The following is a 19,912-nucleotide window of genomic DNA, read 5'->3' on the forward strand; positions in this document are numbered from 1 at the left end:
CCGGGCATATTTTTATTATTATTATGTTAACTCCTTTATTTATGTAGAAAGCTTAGAATTTGTTTCACTTAGCTTAATGTCTTAGAAAATAAGATAAAGAAAGCCTAAGGGTTACAGATAGTATTTGTTGGATTGCATTTGCATAAATAAAAATTTGATGGAAATAACATATATTCAATAAGCATTTAAGATAAGTACTCAGACCTGGAAAAATTCCAAAATTCCCCTTTTTAAGGAATTCTAAACTAGTTTATAAATAATGTGGCAAAATGCATTTTGTATATTGTGTTATGTTTATATAAATGATTCAAAAGCATTAAATATTACTCCAATAGTAGGAGAAAATCGATGATTCAGTCTCTCCTGGTGCACAAAGCTTTCAGCCTCCTACAGGCCATTTAATGTGGTGCAGCTGGCCAGCAGCAGCCAGGACTCACTGGGTTGCAGTTTGATGTGCTATCGTAATATAATGTGTTTAGTCATTCCCTCTGCCTGTTTTAGGAGGTCAAATTTTAGATTCCTAGCACACAAAAAACTAGCCTAGCATTTAGAAAACCTACAAGTCTGAAAGACAACACTGTGCTCAGTGACCAACTCTGCAAACAACAGCTGTGGCCACAAATAAAATACCATCTATTTGTGAGTAAATAGAATGGAAAGGGCTTTTGGGCACCCACAGGTCTTTTCCACCATATCTTCAAGCACAGCTAGCAATATTTATCAGTATTATCATCTCCAAAGGAGATATACATCTGTTTATATATGTAAACGCATGTATTTATATGCATGCATATGTTACACCATAGCATTAAGGTGTTTCTGTGAGAATTTTTCACTTCTCTACATATTTAAGCATCTTCAGCACTATACGCAGGAACAGCTCCACCTGGTTCATGGCCAAAGTGGAGTTCCCATAGCCTTGTCCACTAAGTCTTCTCCTTCTCTCAGCAGTGGCCCCACAAGGCACATCCAAAGAACCCTTAGGCTCCTGAAAACCACAGAAGGAAGTGATTCTGCCTATGGAGATTAAGAAAGACTTTTGGGAGGGTGGGGGGAATGGGTAGTTTTTAAACTGGGACTGATTCAAAATAGTTGTGTACCACACAAAAGATAGGCTTCTGAACAACCACTGTTTTTTCCATCATCAGAAGAGAAGATACGTGTGGTAGCCTTCAGACGTGACCTGCCACCTCCCCTTTGCAGCTGATGAATATTTGACAGACTACAGGAAATAAGGTGTGGCCACAGGCTGTGATAGATTGACCATATGTAGGTCTACCACTGACAAACTGATTGCATTCGACCAAGTGAGGATCCCTAGCTTGAAATTACAGAAGTATTTTAAACTTCTACATAAGAAGTAAGAAATTTAAACATGAAAATGTTTAGGCTATATGTGAAAATTATCTGGACATTTGTCATAATATACTCGGTGTATTTTTATCTGTAGACTAAATATCTTGGTGGTTAAATTTTGCTTTGATAATCAAATATTATTGCAGACATATGTCTTCATCTATGAATACTATTTGTTGAATACATGCAGTGTTAGCCACTATTTAAAAGCACTTACTAGGTACTAGATATATTTAAGCTCTAATCTCAATGCTGTCACCTCTATTACCTGAAGAGTAGATTCCTCATAGCCAGGTGTGTGAGAGAACTGAGATTTGAATCCAAAATGTGACCTATAAGCTAATATTATAGTTTAAAACTATTGAATCAATTATTTTAAAATTAACTACTTAAGTTATATATAACTTAAGTCATGTAAGATCACTAGATCTCAAGTCATGTAAGATGAATAAATATTTACCTAATCAAAAATTGGGTCTCTTTTCTTATTTTGAGGCAAATCATATAACTAAAAAACCCACATATTTAGAAACCAATATCAATCAATAGTCTATCAATAATGTTAACTTTTCTTAAATATTGAAGGATTTCATCAGAAGTTTAAAATAATGTCCTAGCCAGGCACAGTGACTTGTGCCTATAATCCCAGAACTTTGGGAGGTCAAGGCAGGCAGATTACTTGAGCCCAGGAGTTTGAGACCAGCCTGGGCAACATGGCAAAACCCCCCCTCTACAAAACATAAACATATATATATATATATATGCTGGTCATGGTGGTGTGCACCTGTAGTCCCAGCTACTCAGGATGCTGAGGCTGAGGTGGGAGGACGGCTTGAGCCCAGAAGGTGGAAGTCTCAGTGACCCTTGATTATGCCACCACACTCCAGCCTGGGTAACAGAGCCAGACGCTGTCTCAAAAAATAAAGTAATAACAAAAATACTGTCCTACTATAGCACTAAAGACCGGGTGTAATCTAATATATGGCATTTTCTTTTGATGAAGATTTAAGTACTAAGTAGCTTTGCTAGTGATTAATGAAAATGTATCAACCCAACTTATTCCCTAGGAAATATTATGAAGTAAACTACTTTATTTAAAACCCAAATTAGCAACAGAATACAAAAGCAGTAAACAAAAGATCAGAAATACAAATGTTAGAACTAAGAAAGGACCAATAGGACCATAACACTGAAACTATACACATATAAATAAGTTGTAGATAAGGTATACACAGGGGTATAACAGGTAGATAATTTGTAGAAGTCCTAAGCTAAAGTTATGTCAAAAGAGCAAGAGTTCTGTCCCTTTTTGCAGAGTGCGGAAGGTAACCTACCTTGTCTCTTATTGAGTGAAATTATCCAAAGTTCAGCTTGAGAAACATTGGGATCATGTTACCTTCATATGAATCATCAAAGTGTAATAATTATTATAATTTGATATAATACTATTATTATCATCATTTGGGGTAGGAATATGGCTTAGTATACATATGCAAACATCAACAAACATTTTACAAAACACTGTTTACCCTTTCTTATATTTTGTTTTCTACTCTCATCTGCTCTATTCTACATTTTTTTAAAAATGCTGATTATGACTATGAAATTGATTTATAATCCACCAATGGATTGCTACCCACAATGTGAAAAAATGCTGTTCTGATGAGCCACGCATAGGTAACTACCACCACGTTTCTGCAGGACCTGCTTTGACTCGGAGCTGAACAGCAGAGAGATGAGTTACAGTACATAGTTAAACTTACTGGTGCTTCGTATGTAAACATGGGTTTATCTAGACAACAGGATGAGAAGTCCTCAGCACCTTTAACCTACAAACCACCACTAGAGGAAGTGTTTTAAAAATTGGTTTTTAAATTTCCTAACAACAGAGAAATTTCGTGTTGCTAACCTAACTGTTTTAATCTGTTATTTTGTAGTATTTCCTTATTTATATTTCTCCCACATCCCACTGGTGTGAGTGGTTTTTACAGCTTCTCGGACCACACGTTCTAACTTGTCCTGGGCTGCTATTTAGAATGCAGGTGTTAATTACCTATTTAACAAATCGTAACTATGGATACTTCCAGCAGTAAATACAACTTAGTTTCTCCAAATTAAATTGGTTTTCCTGCTGACTAAGGTTCCAAACCCCTATGACTTTACTGTCCTTTTCAAATGACATTAGATTTACTTTTGAAAGGAATGTATGAAACGGCTCTGTGAGTGTTCTTAGCTCTATCTCTCATTAAAGTCTGGATCTTCTCACTGAATAATATAACCTGGCCATATTCATTTCCTCGGGCTAAGAAAGGTACTCTCTCACAGTTCTGGAAGCTAGAAGTATAAAACCAAGGTATGGACAGAGCTGTGCTTCTTCTGAATGTGCTAGAAAGTAATCCTTCTTTGTCTCTTTCTAGATTTTGGTGGTTGCTGACAGTCCTGGATACCACTCCAACCTCTGCCTCTGTTGTTACATAGCTATCTGCCATCTGTGGGCCTCTCTATATCTCTCATGGCCTTCTTATAAGGACACTGGTCATTGGATTTAGGGCCCATCCTAATTGAATATGACCTTGTCATAACTAATGACATCTGCAAAGACCCTGTTTCCAAATAAGATCACATTCTGAGCTTTTGGATGTACAAGAATTCTGGGAAGATACTATTTGCCTTAGTCCATTCCTGCTGCTATAACAAAATACCTTAGACTGTGTAATTTATAAACAACGGAAATTAATTTCTCAGTTCTGAAGGCTGGAAATTCTATGATGAATACAGCAGCAGATTCAGTATCTGGTAAGGGCTCACTTTTTGCTTCAAAGATGGGGCATCATTGATGTGTCCTCACATGGTGGAAAAGACAGACATGCTCTCTTCAGCCTCTGTTATGAGGGCACGAATTGCATTCATGAGAGTAGACCCTCTCTGTCTCAATCACTTCCCAAAAAGCCCCACCTCTTAATATTATTTCATTGTAGATTAAGTCTCAATACATGAACTTTGGAGGGACATAAGCATTCAGACCATTACACTATTCAACCCAGTATGCTGATTTCCCAAAGGGATCTGTAAATCAGACGGGATCTGAAACAGGTCTCAATCAATTTAGAAGCTTATTTTTGTCAAGGTTAAGGACATGGCACAGCCTCAGGAGGTCCTGATAATGCGTGCCCAAGGTGGTTGGGCTACAGCTTGGTTTCATATGTTTTAGGGAGACATAAGACTTGAATCAAACAATATATGTAAGATGTACATTGGTTTTGTCTGGAAAGGCAGGACAACTCAGGCAGTGGGTGTTGGGGGATGGGGGGAGCTTCCAGGTCATAGCTGGATTCAAAGGTTTCCTGATTGCCAATTGGTTGAAACAGTTGGTCTAAAAACCTGGAATCAATAGAAGGGACTGTCTAGGTTAAGATAAAGGTTTGTGGAGAGGAAGGTTTTTGTTATGCAGATGAAGCCTTCAGGTAGAAGGCTTCAGAAAGAATAGATAGTGTTTCTTATCAGAGTTAAAAAGGTACCTGACTCTTAGTTAATTCTCTCCTAGATAAGGGGTTTGTGAGGGAGACCTGGAAATGGAAAGGAATTCTCTACAGAATGCAGATTTTTCCCCACAAAAGACAGCTTTGTAGGGCCATTTCAAAATATGTAAAAGAAATATATTGTGGGGTAAAATACTTAGATTTATTTTAGGGCCTGCTATCTGTCATGTTGGTATCTTATTGCTACAGAGTCTGCTTTGTCAGTCTTAAGGTCTCCGCTTTAATGTTATATGCTGGTCAGCTGTCCCTGAATTCCAAAGGGTAAAGCACATAATGAGGCATGTCCGACCCCCACTTCCCATCATGGCCTGAAATAGTTTTTCCAGTTAATTTAGAATGCCCTTGGTCAAGGAGTGGCGGGTGGTTCATTCAATTGGTTGGGGGGCTTAGAATCTTATTTTTGGTTTACAGACTATATATTTATCTCTACCAAACTTATTGAAATCAGTCAGCAACATGCACAGAAATGGGCTAACTGGCAATTACATAAGAAAGGAGGCACTAATGTCAAACAGGACGTAATAAGGATAAAGTTCTTCTACCCCTAACATTATATAGTAGTTAATAATTCTGCCCAAAATCTTTAGTTCATTTATTTTTAAAATGGAGTTAATTATCATTAAAAATTGGCATTTATACAGAAATGTCTAACTTCCAAAACATCTTCACATGCATTATATAATTTCAACACTACACCCTACTAATGTAAACATAATTGTCATGATTAGCACCAGTCTATGGATGAAGGAACAGGCTCTGTGTTTTGACTCAGGTCATGCAGTTAATTCAGTAATACAGAACCAGGATGAGGGTCAAGTCATCTGACTCAAAATCCAGCATTCTTTCAACTACCAAATTGAATTGTGTTATGTGAAAGTGTTTCAAGCAATGGCTGTCAAGCACAGGCTGGGAAAGGAGGTCAGGGTGGAATTAGAGACCACTTCAGCCTCACCTCCAAGGTTTTTTCTAGCTAACTACATCCATCCATCCCAGAACCTCTAAACAGTGTTGAAAAGCTCCATAGCCCATGAAAATCCACTCCTGACCCCAGAACTGAGATCCACTGGTTAAAATTGTATGGGAGAGCCTCCAATTCTGATTTTTTTAAAGTGGCATGCATTTATGTCTGAGGCCAGTGCCTCTCAAATTAGATGCACATATGAATCATTTGAGAATCTTGCTAAAATGCAGATTCTGATTCAGTGGGCCTGGGGTGGGGCCTGAGATTCTGCATTTCTAATCTGTTCCCAGGTGATGCTAAGATTGAAGAACCACATTTTGAATGGCAAGGTCTTATGTAGCCCTCATAGCAGAACCCTGCAGCAGATCATAGAATGTGTCTGTGTGATTGCAGAAAATGTCCACATCAGACAGCTATAAAAAACAGGGCCTCTCTGCCCAATAAACACCTCCTCAGTCTCTAATAAATACAGAAGTGCTTGGGCCCATTCAAATTATGAGTCCTTGGTAGTTGCCGCCCAAACAGGCTAAATAAGACTCAGTGAAAGGCCCTTGTCTGTGATGCTTAGCTTCATGACAGGAAGAACACCTGTCATGCTTGCAACAGAAGATTCAGTAAGACACTACTGTTCACAGGGCCCTGGAATGCATAGCAGCCTCCCGTAATAGCAGATGTAAAGTGGATCACACAAGCTCTCTGCAGATACGGCTGGATTTGGCTCCCATCTGACTTTCCCTTGGCAGAGCCACTCCATTTCAGCATGACCCTCCATATCTTCTATTTTCTGGCATTGTGTAATGTGGTCTTAATGACGCTGACCCCAAAAGTACTTTTCAAAAGAGGTTTACTGCAGAGATTCATTAAAAGGAAAAATGATTGCATTATGGCTTTTGTTTTTACTTTCTTTCAAGCTGCTGGGACATGGTCTTTAGATATGGGGATAATGGTGGAAATAAATCCCTGCAATTCTCTGTTAATGGTGATAGATGAGATGATGAAGCCAACTAGGTGTCCAAGGAACAAAGCCAGTTTTTAATGGCACTTTAATTCTGGAAATTTAGAAGACTTCCTTGCAGAAATTGGAAGTTGGAGTGGCAGAGAAATAATTCAACAAATGAGCGTGCTTTCAGGGAACAGCTAGTATAAATGGATCCTTAAACTGGTCTTCTCCCTGTGTGCTTTCAGAATGTACACTTAAGATAAAATTTTATAAAAGAAGAAAGGTCTGGCAAATAATATAGTATTTCTCTCATCATTTTCTCATGTACCAATGAACTGTTGTTTAAAAGAGGAATGTTTAAACATATGGAGAAAAAGGTCAACGTCACTGATCATTAAAGAAATGCAAATCAAAACCACAATGAGAAACCAAGCTGGTGAAATTGTGGAGAAAAAGGAATGCTTTTACACTGTTGGTGGGCATGTAAATTAGTTCAACCATTGTGGAAGGCAGTGTGGTGATTCCTCAAAGATCTAAAAGCAGAAATACTATTTGACCCAGTAATCCCATTACGGGGCTTATACGCAAAGTAATATAAATCATTCTATTGTAAAAATACATGCACAAGCGTGTTCATTGCAGCACTATTCACAATAGCATAGACATGAAATCAACCCAAATGCCCATCAATGATGATAGACTGGATAAAGAAAATGTGGTACATATGCACCATGAAATACTACGCAGCCATAAAAAGGAACGAGATCATGTCCTTTGCAGGGACATGGATGGAGCTGGAAGCCGTTATCCTCAGCAAAGTAACTCCAGAACAAAAAACCAAACACCGCATGTTCTCGCTTATGAGTAGGAGCTGAACGATGAGAACACATGGACACATTGCAAGGAACAACACACATTGGGGCCTGTCAGGGCTGGGGGTTGGAGGAGGGAGAGAATCAGGAAGAATAGCTAAGCGATGCTGGGCTTAATACCTAGGTGATGGGTGATCTGTGCAGCAAACCACGTTTACCTATGTAACAAATCTGCACATCTTGCACATGTAACCAACAACTTAAAATAAATGTTGAAGGAAAAAGAGAGAGAAAGAAATGTTTAACTCTAAGAGAAATTTCATAGCCTAAAGCTCTTATTAGAATACTCTTTAACATGAGGAAATATTTTTTCCAGAACACACAAACTTTATTTATCTTGCTCTCAACTTATAAAATCTAGTTAAAATGTGTTCACACTTATTATTTTCATTTTATCATTTCTTTTTTTTATATCCAACTTTTATTTTAAGTTCAGGGGTACATGTGTAGGATATGCATATTTGTTACATAGGTAAACGTACGCCATGGTGGTTTGCTGCACAGATCATGCCGTCGCTTAGATATTAAACCCAGCATCCATTAGCTTCTCTTAACATAAGGAAATATTATTGGGAAAGATGATTTAAGTCAAGGATCACTTTTTCTACCTCTATAAGATAATAGTGGAGATTTGTTGGAGCTACTCAATCTTCCTGGTAAATTTTATCATAAACATGAGAAGTCCTAGATCCTTCTAGCTCCATAGCAAGCAGCGTTGAGATTCTACTTCATATATATTTGTATAGTGTATCCCCTTCTTTCCCTTTGCTGCTGCCATTGCATTAAAAATTTATTGTCTTATCTTCAGCTGCACCCTGCCCACCACATCAGTCGTATCATTGCAGTCATTAATGTTTGTGAAATGCAAATCTGAGCACATCTTTGCCTTGCCTGAATTCCTTGAATGGCTTTTACTCCTTACAGCAACGTCCTCAAGCTTTGGCAAGCATCAGAATCACGTGGAGAACTTGTTAAAACACAAATGGCTGTGACTTTCCCTGGAGTTTCTGATCCAGAAGGCATGGAGGGCTAAAGAGTTAGCCTTTCCAGCAAGGTACCACATAAAGCCAGTGCTGCTGCCCTGATGCTGTTGTTCTGGGGACCATACCTTGAGGAAAACTGGTCTATAGAAGGAAGCCCATCAAACTGTTTATCACTACACCGAGTGCCCTTCAGAATTTGTCCATCATCCAATTCCCCAGAAATGTCTCACCCCCACTCTTCTCTTTTCTTTCTTTCTTTTTTTCCTTTTGAGATGGAATCTTTCTGTGTCACTCAGGCTGGAGTACAGTGGTGTGATCTTGGCTCACTACAACCTCCACCTCCCAGGTTCAAGCGATTCTCCTGCCTCAGCCTCCTGAGTACTTGGAATTACAGGCACATGCTACGATGCCTGGCTAATTTTTTTATTTTTAGTAGAGACAGGGTTTCACTGTGTTGGTCAGGCTGGTCTTGAACCCCTGACCACAGATGACCCACCAGCCTTGGCCTCCCAAAGTGCTGGGATTACAGGTGTGAGCCACCACACCAGCCCCCTACTCTTTTCTGTGCCTCCACCTGCATTCAACCACACCACACTACTCACTTCTCTGAAATCAAGGCTCTCGCAATTGGTTGTGCAAGTTGTGCACTGCACAAAAGGTGGAGGCATCATTCACATTATAATCTCTTGATGGGTTCTTTCTGGAATTGACCAGTTTATAGCCTATACCCTTATATGCAGCAGTCCTGAAATAATCACAAACCCCTATGTGTCATGCCTCTTTATGGATGCCCCCAGCCACGCAAAAGTACTTGGAATTTTTTGAGCAAACCATCATCTTTTGGGCTTCAAAGCCTTTGCCCACCGTTTTCCTCAGTCTGTAATGTCCTTTATCCCTTTTCTGTGTAGAAACCTCCATGAATCCTTTAAGGCCTCCCTCTCAAAAAAAGATTTATGATTAGCATTATCCTGAGACCAAAGAAAACACTTTCCAACAGGAAAAAGAAGAGTGTTATAGAATCTGAATAGAGCCATAAATACTCTGGTGTAAAAATTCAAAACACTCCAAGTATTCAAAATCTGTTTTTTCTCCCTCAGGTTTTCATGAATTATCTTTTCAAAGAGCTAGAAAACTGATAAGGAGAAAAGTGAGGACTTCTGTTCACTTTCTTTTTCTTTTTCTTTTTTTTTTTTTTTTTTTTTTTTGAGACAGTCTTCCTCTGTCACCCAGGCTGGAGTGCAGTGATGCAATCTCAGCTCACTACAATCTCCATCTGCTGGGTTCAAGTGATTCTCATGCTTCAGCCTCCCAAGTAGCTGGGACTACAGGCACACGCAACCACACCTAATTTTTTTTTATTTTTTGGTAGAGACAAGGTTTCACCATGTTGGCCAGGCTGGTCTTGAACTCCTCACTTCAAGTGATCTGTGCGCCTTGACCTCCCAAAGTGCTGGGATTACAGGCATGAGCCACCTCCACTTTTTTATTTTATTCTAGATCTCCACATATCTAAGATGTGTATGTGGTAGTTTAACAAATTATGCTTGCAAATATATATTTATTAAATGGAATATACAGCATTCTTAAGTTTACATTTTTTGATCTTTTATTACCTTCCTGTGGGGCTTTACTTTTGATTACATGGAACACACACACACACACACACACACACACACATACAGTTTTATAAAAAACATATTTTAAGACATGAGACAGGTCAAGTTCACCTGGAGAAACCTCAGCTTAACTCTTTAATAAACACTGCAAACTAGATAGTTTAGTCCTAAGGAAAAAAAGATTCAATTGTCTAGGTTTGTCATGCAAACCATTGCTTAGGTGAATGTGTTTGAAAGTGTTAAAAATGAGCACTAAATAGTTCTGGAATTGTATTTAACTGGGAGATAAACAGTTGTTTTTTTTTATTCTTTCCCAATGCTGGCTAAAGGCATTTTCCAAACATATCTCCAGCATCTCTTACACTTATCACATTCTGCACTTGGCAGGATGCTTTCATGCACATGATCCAGTTTGAGCCTTAATAACCCTCTGAGGCAACCGAGGCAAGTATGAGGCACCTCATTTTGCAGATGAGAGAACTGAAGCTCAGAGAGGGACCTGGCTTGCGCATGCAGCAAGCGGAGGTAGAACCATGTGTTTGAATTGCTGGTCCTGTGCTTCTTTCCACCACAAAACATCCATTATCTTCAAAGGACTAAAATCAACAATCTGGTTCAATTGAGGCAGGTCTCCGGCTGCTTTACTTCCTCCCACAAACAGAAATCAATACAGCCAATGTTGGTACCTACTAATGCGAGTGCTGGGAGCCCTCTTCTGAACTCCCTGTGATCCTGCAAATGTCTGTGTCTAAGCGAAGAAATCACGTAATCATCCAAGTGATTCAAGGGGGAAAGAAAGGTTGTATCCAGAAAGAATGTCTATTCCCAGTAACTAAATGCTTAGAACATACACAGCACAATGTTTTTCAGTCTTCTCTTTTGAATGTTTTGCTCATTATGTAACAAAATTTTACTTTGGACATTCAACTAAAATGACAGCATCAGTTGTGACTTGTCCTGGGTTTGGTTGACAGACATGACTGGAATTAGTGAAATGTTTTGGTTTAGACAGAGAATCACCAAATGTTGGAGGTTAAGTGACCTTGCAGATGACCTAATCCAAATTTCCAAAGGGTTTAACCAACATCACGCAGTTAATTGTTTGGAATCTCCACTTCCCTGGCCATATGCACACATAATTCTGTTTGCTAGAGCTGAAATAGTTCACTCCTGCCAGCTCTAGAGGTCAGTTGTTGGAGGTGAAAGAGATTAAAAACCTGAGGCAGGTGGGGCATGGTGATTTATGCCTGTAATCTCACCACTTTGAGAGGCCAAGGTGGGTGGATCAACTTGAGGCCAGGCATTTGAGACCAGCCTGGCCAACATGGTGAAACCCTGTCTCTACTAAAAATACAAAAATTAGCTGGGCATGGTGGCACACACCTGTATTCCCAGCTACTTGGGAGGCTGAGGCACCAGAATCGCTTGTGCCTGGGAGGTGGAGGTTGCAGTGAGCCAAGATCGTGCCACTGCACTCCAGCCTGGGCAAGAGAGCCAGACACTGTCTCAAAAACAAGCAAACAAAAAAACACCTGAGACAGTGAGATTCTAACTTGTGAATGGTTGTGGTAAGCTAAGCAATACCTAAGTGTTCCTGGACCAAACCAAGGGTCAGGCTGCTTATTCTCATGGCCCAATAATGAAATGCAGAGGAATTGAGAAAGGAGGGAGTTTATTTCTGTAACCAGGGAGAAGGCCTGGAAATTATCTCCAGACCAACTCAAAATTACAAAGTTTTCCAGAGCTTATATACATTCTAAGCTATATATCTACATGTAAGTGTGCATTCATCTGAAGACAAAAGTGATTGACTTCTTTTAATCTATAACAAAGGCCTGAGTCCTGAAGACCTTCCTCTGGAGCCTCAGTAAATTTACCTAATCTAAATGGGTCCAGGTGCTGGGGTGGTTACCCTTGTCTCCTGCTAAATCACAGAAGTCTGGGGAGTTCCTTCAGACCCCCAAAAAACTTGTTTGTGGAGGCCTAGGGAGTTTCCTTTAGACCCCCAATAAAACTTCTTTAATCCTAGACAGGTCCTGTTAAGACTTCCTTCATTATCTTGTCATGCTTCAAGGTCCAGGAAAGGCCTGGGCAAAACTCTTGGTGGGCTTTTGTTACACTCCAGCCTTTATATAAGGGCATTGGCTCTTTCAGCTTTTAGTATGTAACTTAACCACTCAGTCAGTGCTCAAACAGTTGTTATGGAGACCTGCGTTAGTGAGACCTGGCCTGCCACGTAAGTGCTACAAGAGCTTGCTATAAAGTAAATATTCATGTTTTGAAGTGCATCCTCAAGCTTAAAGCAAAATTTCACATTTATTATATTTATTGTGTTTAAAAAAAAAAACAACTCTACAATAACACAATAAACTTGCATTTGGCTCATTGCACCAACACATCACCTTGGTATTTATTGAATCATTTGTCTAAAGTGATGTCTTTCTGGGAGAGCTCCAAGCTTCACAAGATGTTTAAAATAAGTCCTTCCTCTAAATTGAGAGCAAATGGGTTTTGACAAATTGAATTTCAACATGAGACAGATAATAATGCACTTCAGTAACTATGGTTCTCTTTAACGTGAATGTGGAACGGCTAAGGGCTTGAATGATTAGTTTTTCCCTTAGTAACTATTTGTCTTCAAGAATGTGCCCTAAGTCCTGTTGCGCATATGCCAAATTTCCAAGTGTTAAAGTGGTCATATTTGTTAAGCTGTGGCCAACCAGACAATAGACTACAGCAGGACTCTACTGTGTTCCGTCATGATTTCTCAAAATTAGCTGCAGAAGTAAAGTGACCTACAGTCTAGCTCTGATTGTGGAATCAAGGACTGAAGGCACCCTCGGACCTTTCACTTTATCCTTTGCCGAAAGGTGGAAGACAATAGAATGGATTCATTTGCATTTCTACTTCTCTCCTCTCTTTGAAGTGATAAACATCAGTAAAATGCATTCAAAATTTACAAATGAACAGATTAGATATGGAAAATCTAGAGTATGGATTGTCAGTACAAGAAGAATGGCAGTAAGCCCAATACTTAAAATGTCCAAAGATATATTAGCAACAGTGTGACCTCCCAAAAAATACCTTGGTTCATTATGATAAGAGCACAGGAATGGATGGGATCTGACCACTGATTTTTCAGGAATATTTTAGTGGCAGAATATGGCACATGTTATGCTGCCATTGGCCTCTGAGGGTTGGCATTCAAGGTGAGCATTCCCAACTTGCCTTTAAAACCATCTGAATCTATTAGCCAAGGATTTATCTAAATCTTCTCAAGGGAGTTTCTAACTTTAGCCTTCACAGCCTCTTAGAGGAGTTAAAGAGGACCTTTATTTTTCTGTTGTGATTCACTGATCCATATTTTTAAAGGAAATTCTGAAGTACTCTCAAGTAGAAAGTATTTAACCTAGTTCTAAGAAAAAAAAAAAAGTATAAAATACTAATTAAGTTAAAGGTCCGTAAATCTTTATTTACTCTGCAACACATTCTGAAATGCATTATACTATTGTTTCACTTTATAGCAATTTAAGGAGGAAAGATGGAAGTTGGAAGAAGAGGAAGAAGAAAACAATGAAAGATGTAAAGGGGCCAGGCACAGTGGCTCTCAGCACTTTGGGAGGCTGAGGCAGGTGGATCACAAGACCAGCCCGGGCAACAGGGCGAAACCCCGTCTCTACGAAAAATACAAAAAAAAATTAGCCAAGCGTGGTGGTGCATACCTGTAGTCCCAGCTACTCAGGTGGCTGAGGTCAAGGCCAGAGGATCGCTTGAGCCTGGGAGGCAGAGGTTGCAGTGAGCCGGTGAGCCGAGGCTGCACCACTGCACTCCAGCCTGGATGACACAGCAAGACCTTTCCCCCTCTCCCCGCCCCCCACCCAAAAAAAAAAAAAAAAAACGTAAAGAGGAGAAGGGAGGAAGTGAAAGGAGAATAACCCAGAAGTGGAGAAATTTAGAGAGTAAACTAATTTTTTAACAATCTAATGTGTACTGAGCTGTGTGGCGTTAAAGTATCTAATCACTGCCCTTTGAAATGTTTACTAGATGTTCAATCTCTAAATGAAACAGTCACTGTCAGAATATGTTTCCCAGAGCTACATATGATAACTGAAACCAATGACACCTGCCAAGGTCACTGGCAAAGGTCAGATGAAACCAAGCCAGACCTAAACTAGGTAAGAGAGGTCTCCTTCTCCACCAAAAATTGAGTATGCTAAATACACAATTTAACTAAGCAAAGAAGCACTTCCTTTGCATTACCCTCAAATCTTCATCCTTCTGCTTGCCCCATACATCTAGAACGCTGGGGTTTGGTGAGAAAATCCCCACTTGGGCTGTCTATGTCCTGTATGGCTTTACAGATATTCCACATACCTGTCCTTGGCCTTTGTCCTTCCAGACTGCAGTTCTGGGTTATTTCATTTATTTAGTGATGTCTGTGTGCCACGTAATTTTTATAACAGCTGCAAAGTAGCTATAATTGTTGGCTTTATTCAACAGATCTGTACTTTGAGACAGAGAGGTTAAATAACTTGCCCAAGGTCACCCAATAAGTAGTAAAGCCAGGGTCAGAGCTCAGATTGCCTGACTCTAAAACCCAGTCACTAGTCCTCTCCTTACTTCATTCTAAGCTCTTCCTCTTTTCTTCCACGTCTGACATCATGCCACCTGGAATGTCAGCCCTGCAGTGAAATCATCAGGGATGTTCTTCAAACTCTTCTTTATGAAACCTTCCTGCACTCTTTGAAGTTAGTGTGTATATCCTTTTCCACATGATGCTGGCCAGAAGTCCACACATCTGAGGACAAAGGCCATACTGACTTGGTTCTGATGTCAGTGCTTGCCACGTGAATAGTATCCGTTCTTAGAAGAAGCATTGTTGTACTGAGTGCCATGTTCTCTCTCCAGGTGTCGGTCTGAGTTTATTTTTAATTGTAGAATGAAATTCCTAGAGATCATCAATTCTGTCTAGCTTATGTGGCATGTGAGACAATTCCCTTAACAAAGCACAAACCAGGTGGTTAAGAGAGAAAAATTACAGATAACTAAGAGAGGAAAGATAATTACTCCCCGCAAAAACTATTCCAGCCATACGTGGCCCTCATCCAAATGGTGGATGCCTATACACATGTTCCTAAGAACAATGAGCGTGGAGGGAGAATGGAATTTAAATGTACATTAGGCTTCTAAGTGAAGTATTTGTGTTAGGAAATTTTAAGTTGTAAAATTACCTTCTTATAATCTTCTTGGAAGAACTTGGAGCGTTCCATATTAGTAAAAGAATCACCACCCCATCTGTCTCCTAGCTGCCTAAGCAACTAAGAGGATTTGCTGACTTGAACTTTTCTCTTTTCCAGATCCTGGCCATCGTGTCTATCCTGTTCATCGTGCTTTCCACTATTGCTTTGTCTCTCAACACACTGCCGGAGCTGCAGGAAACGGACGAATTTGGACAACTCAATGACAACCGCCAATTAGCACATGTGGAGGCTGTGTGTATTGCGTGGTTTACCATGGAGTACCTTTTGCGATTCTTATCCTCACCAAATAAATGGAAGTTCTTCAAAGGCCCACTGAATGTCATTGATTTGCTGGCCATCTTGCCGTACTATGTCACCATTTTTCTCACGGAGTCCAACAAGAGCGTGCTACAGTTCCAAAACGTGAGGCGCGTGGTCCAGATCTTCCGAATCATGCGCATCCTCAGGATCCTGAAACTCGCCAGGCATTCGACAGGCCTACAGTCTCTGGGTTTCACTCTTAGGCGGAGTTACAATGAACTGGGCTTGTTGATATTGTTTCTGGCCATGGGGATAATGATATTTTCCAGCCTGGTATTTTTTGCTGAGAAGGATGAAGATGCTACCAAGTTCACCAGTATCCCTGCATCATTTTGGTGGGCCACCATCACCATGACCACTGTCGGCTATGGTGACATTTACCCTAAGACATTACTAGGGAAAATCGTGGGAGGCCTGTGCTGTATTGCTGGGGTTCTGGTTATTGCCCTTCCTATCCCAATTATTGTGAACAATTTTTCTGAGTTTTACAAGGAGCAGAAACGCCAAGAGAAAGCAATTAAAAGGAGGGAGGCTCTTGAGCGGGCCAAAAGGAATGGAAGCATCGTTTCTATGAACTTAAAAGATGCCTTCGCGCGAAGTATGGAACTGATAGATGTGGCTGTGGAGAAGGCCGGAGAGTCCGCCAACACGAAGGACTCCGCCGACGATAATCACCTGTCGCCAAGCAGGTGGAAGTGGGCCAGGAAGGCTCTGTCGGAAACAAGCTCCAACAAGTCTTTCGAGAATAAGTACCAGGAGGTTAGCCAAAAAGACTCCCACGAGCAGCTGAACAACACGTCTTCCTCCAGCCCACAGCATCTGAGTGCCCAGAAACTGGAGATGCTGTACAATGAAATCACCAAGACACAGCCTCATTCTCACCCAAACACAGACTGCCAAGAAAAGCCTGAGAGGCCATCTGCATATGAAGAAGAGATTGAAATGGAAGAAGTGGTGTGTCCACAGGAGCAGCTGGCCGTGGCACAGACCGAGGTCATTGTGGACATGAAGAGCACCTCCAGCATCGACAGCTTCACCAGCTGTGCCACTGACTTCACAGAGACAGAGAGATCGCCCCTGCCGCCGCCCTCCGCCTCTCACTTGCAGATGAAGTTCCCAACAGACCTCCCAGGGACAGAAGAGCACCAAAGAGCTAGGGGCCCCCCGTTTCTAACTCTATCCAGAGAGAAAGGGCCTGCTGCCAGGGATGGCATGCTGGAGTATGCCCCAGTCGATATAACTGTGAACCTCGATGCCAGTGGCTCCCAATGTGGGCTACATAGTCCTTTGCAGTCTGACAATACCACCGACAGTCCTAAGAGCTCTCTAAAAGGCAGCAAGCCACTAAAGTCCAGATCCCTCAAAGTAAACTTTAAGGAAAATAGAGGCAGTGCACCACAGACCCCACCCAGCACAGCCAGGCCACTGCCAGTCACAGCAGCTGACTTTTCGTTCACCACCCCGCAGCACATCAGTACCATCCTCTTAGAAGAAACCCCCTCCCAGGGAGACAGACCCTTGCTGGGTGCTGAGGTTTCAGCACCTTGTCAGGGACCTTCCAAAGGGCTGTCTCCCAGGTTTCCCAAGCAGAAACTGTTCCCTTTCTCTTCAAGAGAGAGGAGGAGCTTCACTGAAATAGATACTGGTGAAGACGAAGACTTCTTAGAGCTCCCAGGGGCAAGGGAGGAGAAGCAGGGGGACTCCAGCCCAAATTGCTTTGCAGATAAGCCTAGTGATGGGAGAGACCCTTTAAGAGAAGAGGGCAGTGTGGACTCTTCCTCCCCGCAGGACACAGGTCACAACTGTAGGCAAGACATTTACCATGCTGTGAGTGAAGTCAAAAAGGACAGTCAAGAAGGGTGCAAGATGGAAAACCACTTGTTTGCCCCAGAAATTCATTCCAACCCAGGAGACACAGGTTATTGTCCCACACGTGAAACCAGCATGTGACTAGTTACAAAAGCAATAAATTAAAAAAACAAAAACAAAAAAAACTTGTTTCTTAAAAATGAGGTTAATAATGCCTGTGAACTAAAAAAATGGGAAGCCCTCCCCAAAAAAAGTGCATAAAATGTTATTTTTGCATGGCATGAACAGTTTAGCTTAAATACTGTTTAAATAAAGAGTCAAGACTGAATTTTGTAACAAACCAACAAAAATGACTGAAGAACAGTGAACAAATAAAAAGAGCTCTATTAGGAACCAGTATTCTGCAATGTCTGACATTTTTGATCCTTTCATTTCAAATTGTAGGCCGATTTTCAAGTCTTAACATTTCTGTTACAATGAAGCTTAGAATTTTCATATGAAAGGATGAAATGTCATTGCATGCATTCATAATTATGAGGAATAAGGTACTGTGAGCTTGCAAAATGCATAACTTTGTAAATAATGGGGCCTGGATGCAAAAGTGTCATGAACACATGGAAACAAGTTTCTGAGACACAGGTATTTCCTTCACAGCTACTGCCTGGAGGAGCTGTACAGACTTCCTGTTGCAAAATTGCAACCTCTCCTTAAACCATCTCGCATATCTTGCTTTGACTTATAAAGCTCTTATAAGTACATTTGTTTAAAGGAATACAGTATTTTTTATTTATTTGTGATATAATTCATAGGCTGCATTTTACTTTTTTGCTTCTGCTTAGTTGTGGCATTTGTGGTTCATTTATAAATCATAGACATGGGCAAGATTTAATGACCAGATATCAAAATATTTGAAATTTTGCCAATAAGTTATATATCATGCCACACCCAATTACAGGAATGCATTTTTAAAAAACCTGAAATTATTTAAAAGGTTATATCATACAATTAAATGTTTTTAATGGCAGTCTACATTTGGAAATTAGTTCTTTTAAGAAATGCATTTTGGCCACCTAAAGATGACTGTATTTTCCACTTGTATCCAATATAACATAACCTTTTCTAACTAAAGTTCTAAAAATAGAATACAGATATGCCAAAATGGAAATTCCAAAAAGTGACCTGACAAACTAAAAGCAGAGTCATTTAAGTGAGATTGCCACCGCCACTCATAGAGTTGGCTGGGAAATGAGTTGCTACGAAAAGAACCCAGGCGTGGTAACGGGTCACCCTATATTTCTCAACATGGGATGTGAGGTGGGGGGACACCGCAATGTGTGGGAGGAAGTTGTTCCTTTTGCTGGATATGAATTACAGAACCCAGAGCACAGATGGCAGTCACACCCTCCTATAATTACAGCAACTAGAAACACCCCCTTGCATTTCCAACCTTTTCAGGGGGTGATTGGGACTCTCTTTGTTCAAAATGACTTTCAGAGATTTTTACTGGGAACGGTGAAATCCAGAGCAGTGAAGGCACTGACCAGAGATTGCCTGTTGGTGAAGTCTGTGCTAGAACCCAGCTCATCTTAATTCACATTGCTTCACAGGAATCGAGGCTCTGGTCGAAATTTGCAACCACCAGATGTGTGATTCTAGGCAAGCCTGTACAACTTCTCTTGGTCTCAGTTTTGCCCCAGTAAAAATCAAGACAAAATTGTTTCCAAGGTCCCATAAGACTTTAATATGACTCCTTGGTCTCCCAGGAAGGTCCAGATTTTGCCTCAGCACTTTGTACCCGTCTGTGTGTGTGTGTGCGTGCGTGTGTACAATTCAGGGAAATAGGAAGATGCTGGGCCAAATTTCAAGCACAATATATTGTTTAAAGAAAAAATTCTAAATTTTATTTTATTTTTAAAAGGAAAAAATAGCCCAAATATTTAGACTCTTATTTAAGACTTTAAAGAAAAACATTTCTTCATTAACAGAATCTGGTCATTATATCTCAGATAAGAAAACAAGTTTTGATCTTAGTTGAAACACAAGCAGACCTACTGCTAAAAATAATTTTAAACATTTCTTTTTTCACTGTGCTTAGAATTTCTTAGTGATTTTCATCTTAGTGATTTTAGTGTATCATGTTTCAAAACATAACCTTTAAGAGTTTATGGTCATTAATCGTTGATATTTACATTACTCATGCTTATTTCAGTGTCTAAAGCTAAATATTGATCAGTTTTGTAAATAGAGTGTTTGAATTTTCTATCTATAGTTTTTC

The 19,912-nt window shown here is 40.2% G+C and overlaps 1 protein-coding gene across 1 annotated transcript in view; it reads left to right on the top strand.

The window, feature by feature from the left end:
* KCNB2 (potassium voltage-gated channel subfamily B member 2) overlaps window positions 1-18,036 on the top strand; it is a 488,419-nt gene extending 470,383 nt beyond the window's left edge. The window contains exon 3 of the mRNA XM_009213206.4: window positions 15,625-18,036. Within this exon, the coding sequence (XP_009211470.2) occupies window positions 15,625-17,778 (2,154 nt within the window). The 3' untranslated portion in view covers window positions 17,779-18,036. The remainder of the gene's footprint in view (window positions 1-15,624) is intronic.
* The last annotated feature ends 1,876 nt before the right edge of the window (window positions 18,037-19,912 follow it).

The sequence above is a fragment of the Papio anubis genome, chromosome 8, assembly GCF_008728515.1.
Source record: "Papio anubis isolate 15944 chromosome 8, Panubis1.0, whole genome shotgun sequence".
Classification (NCBI taxonomy): Eukaryota; Metazoa; Chordata; class Mammalia; order Primates; family Cercopithecidae; genus Papio; species Papio anubis.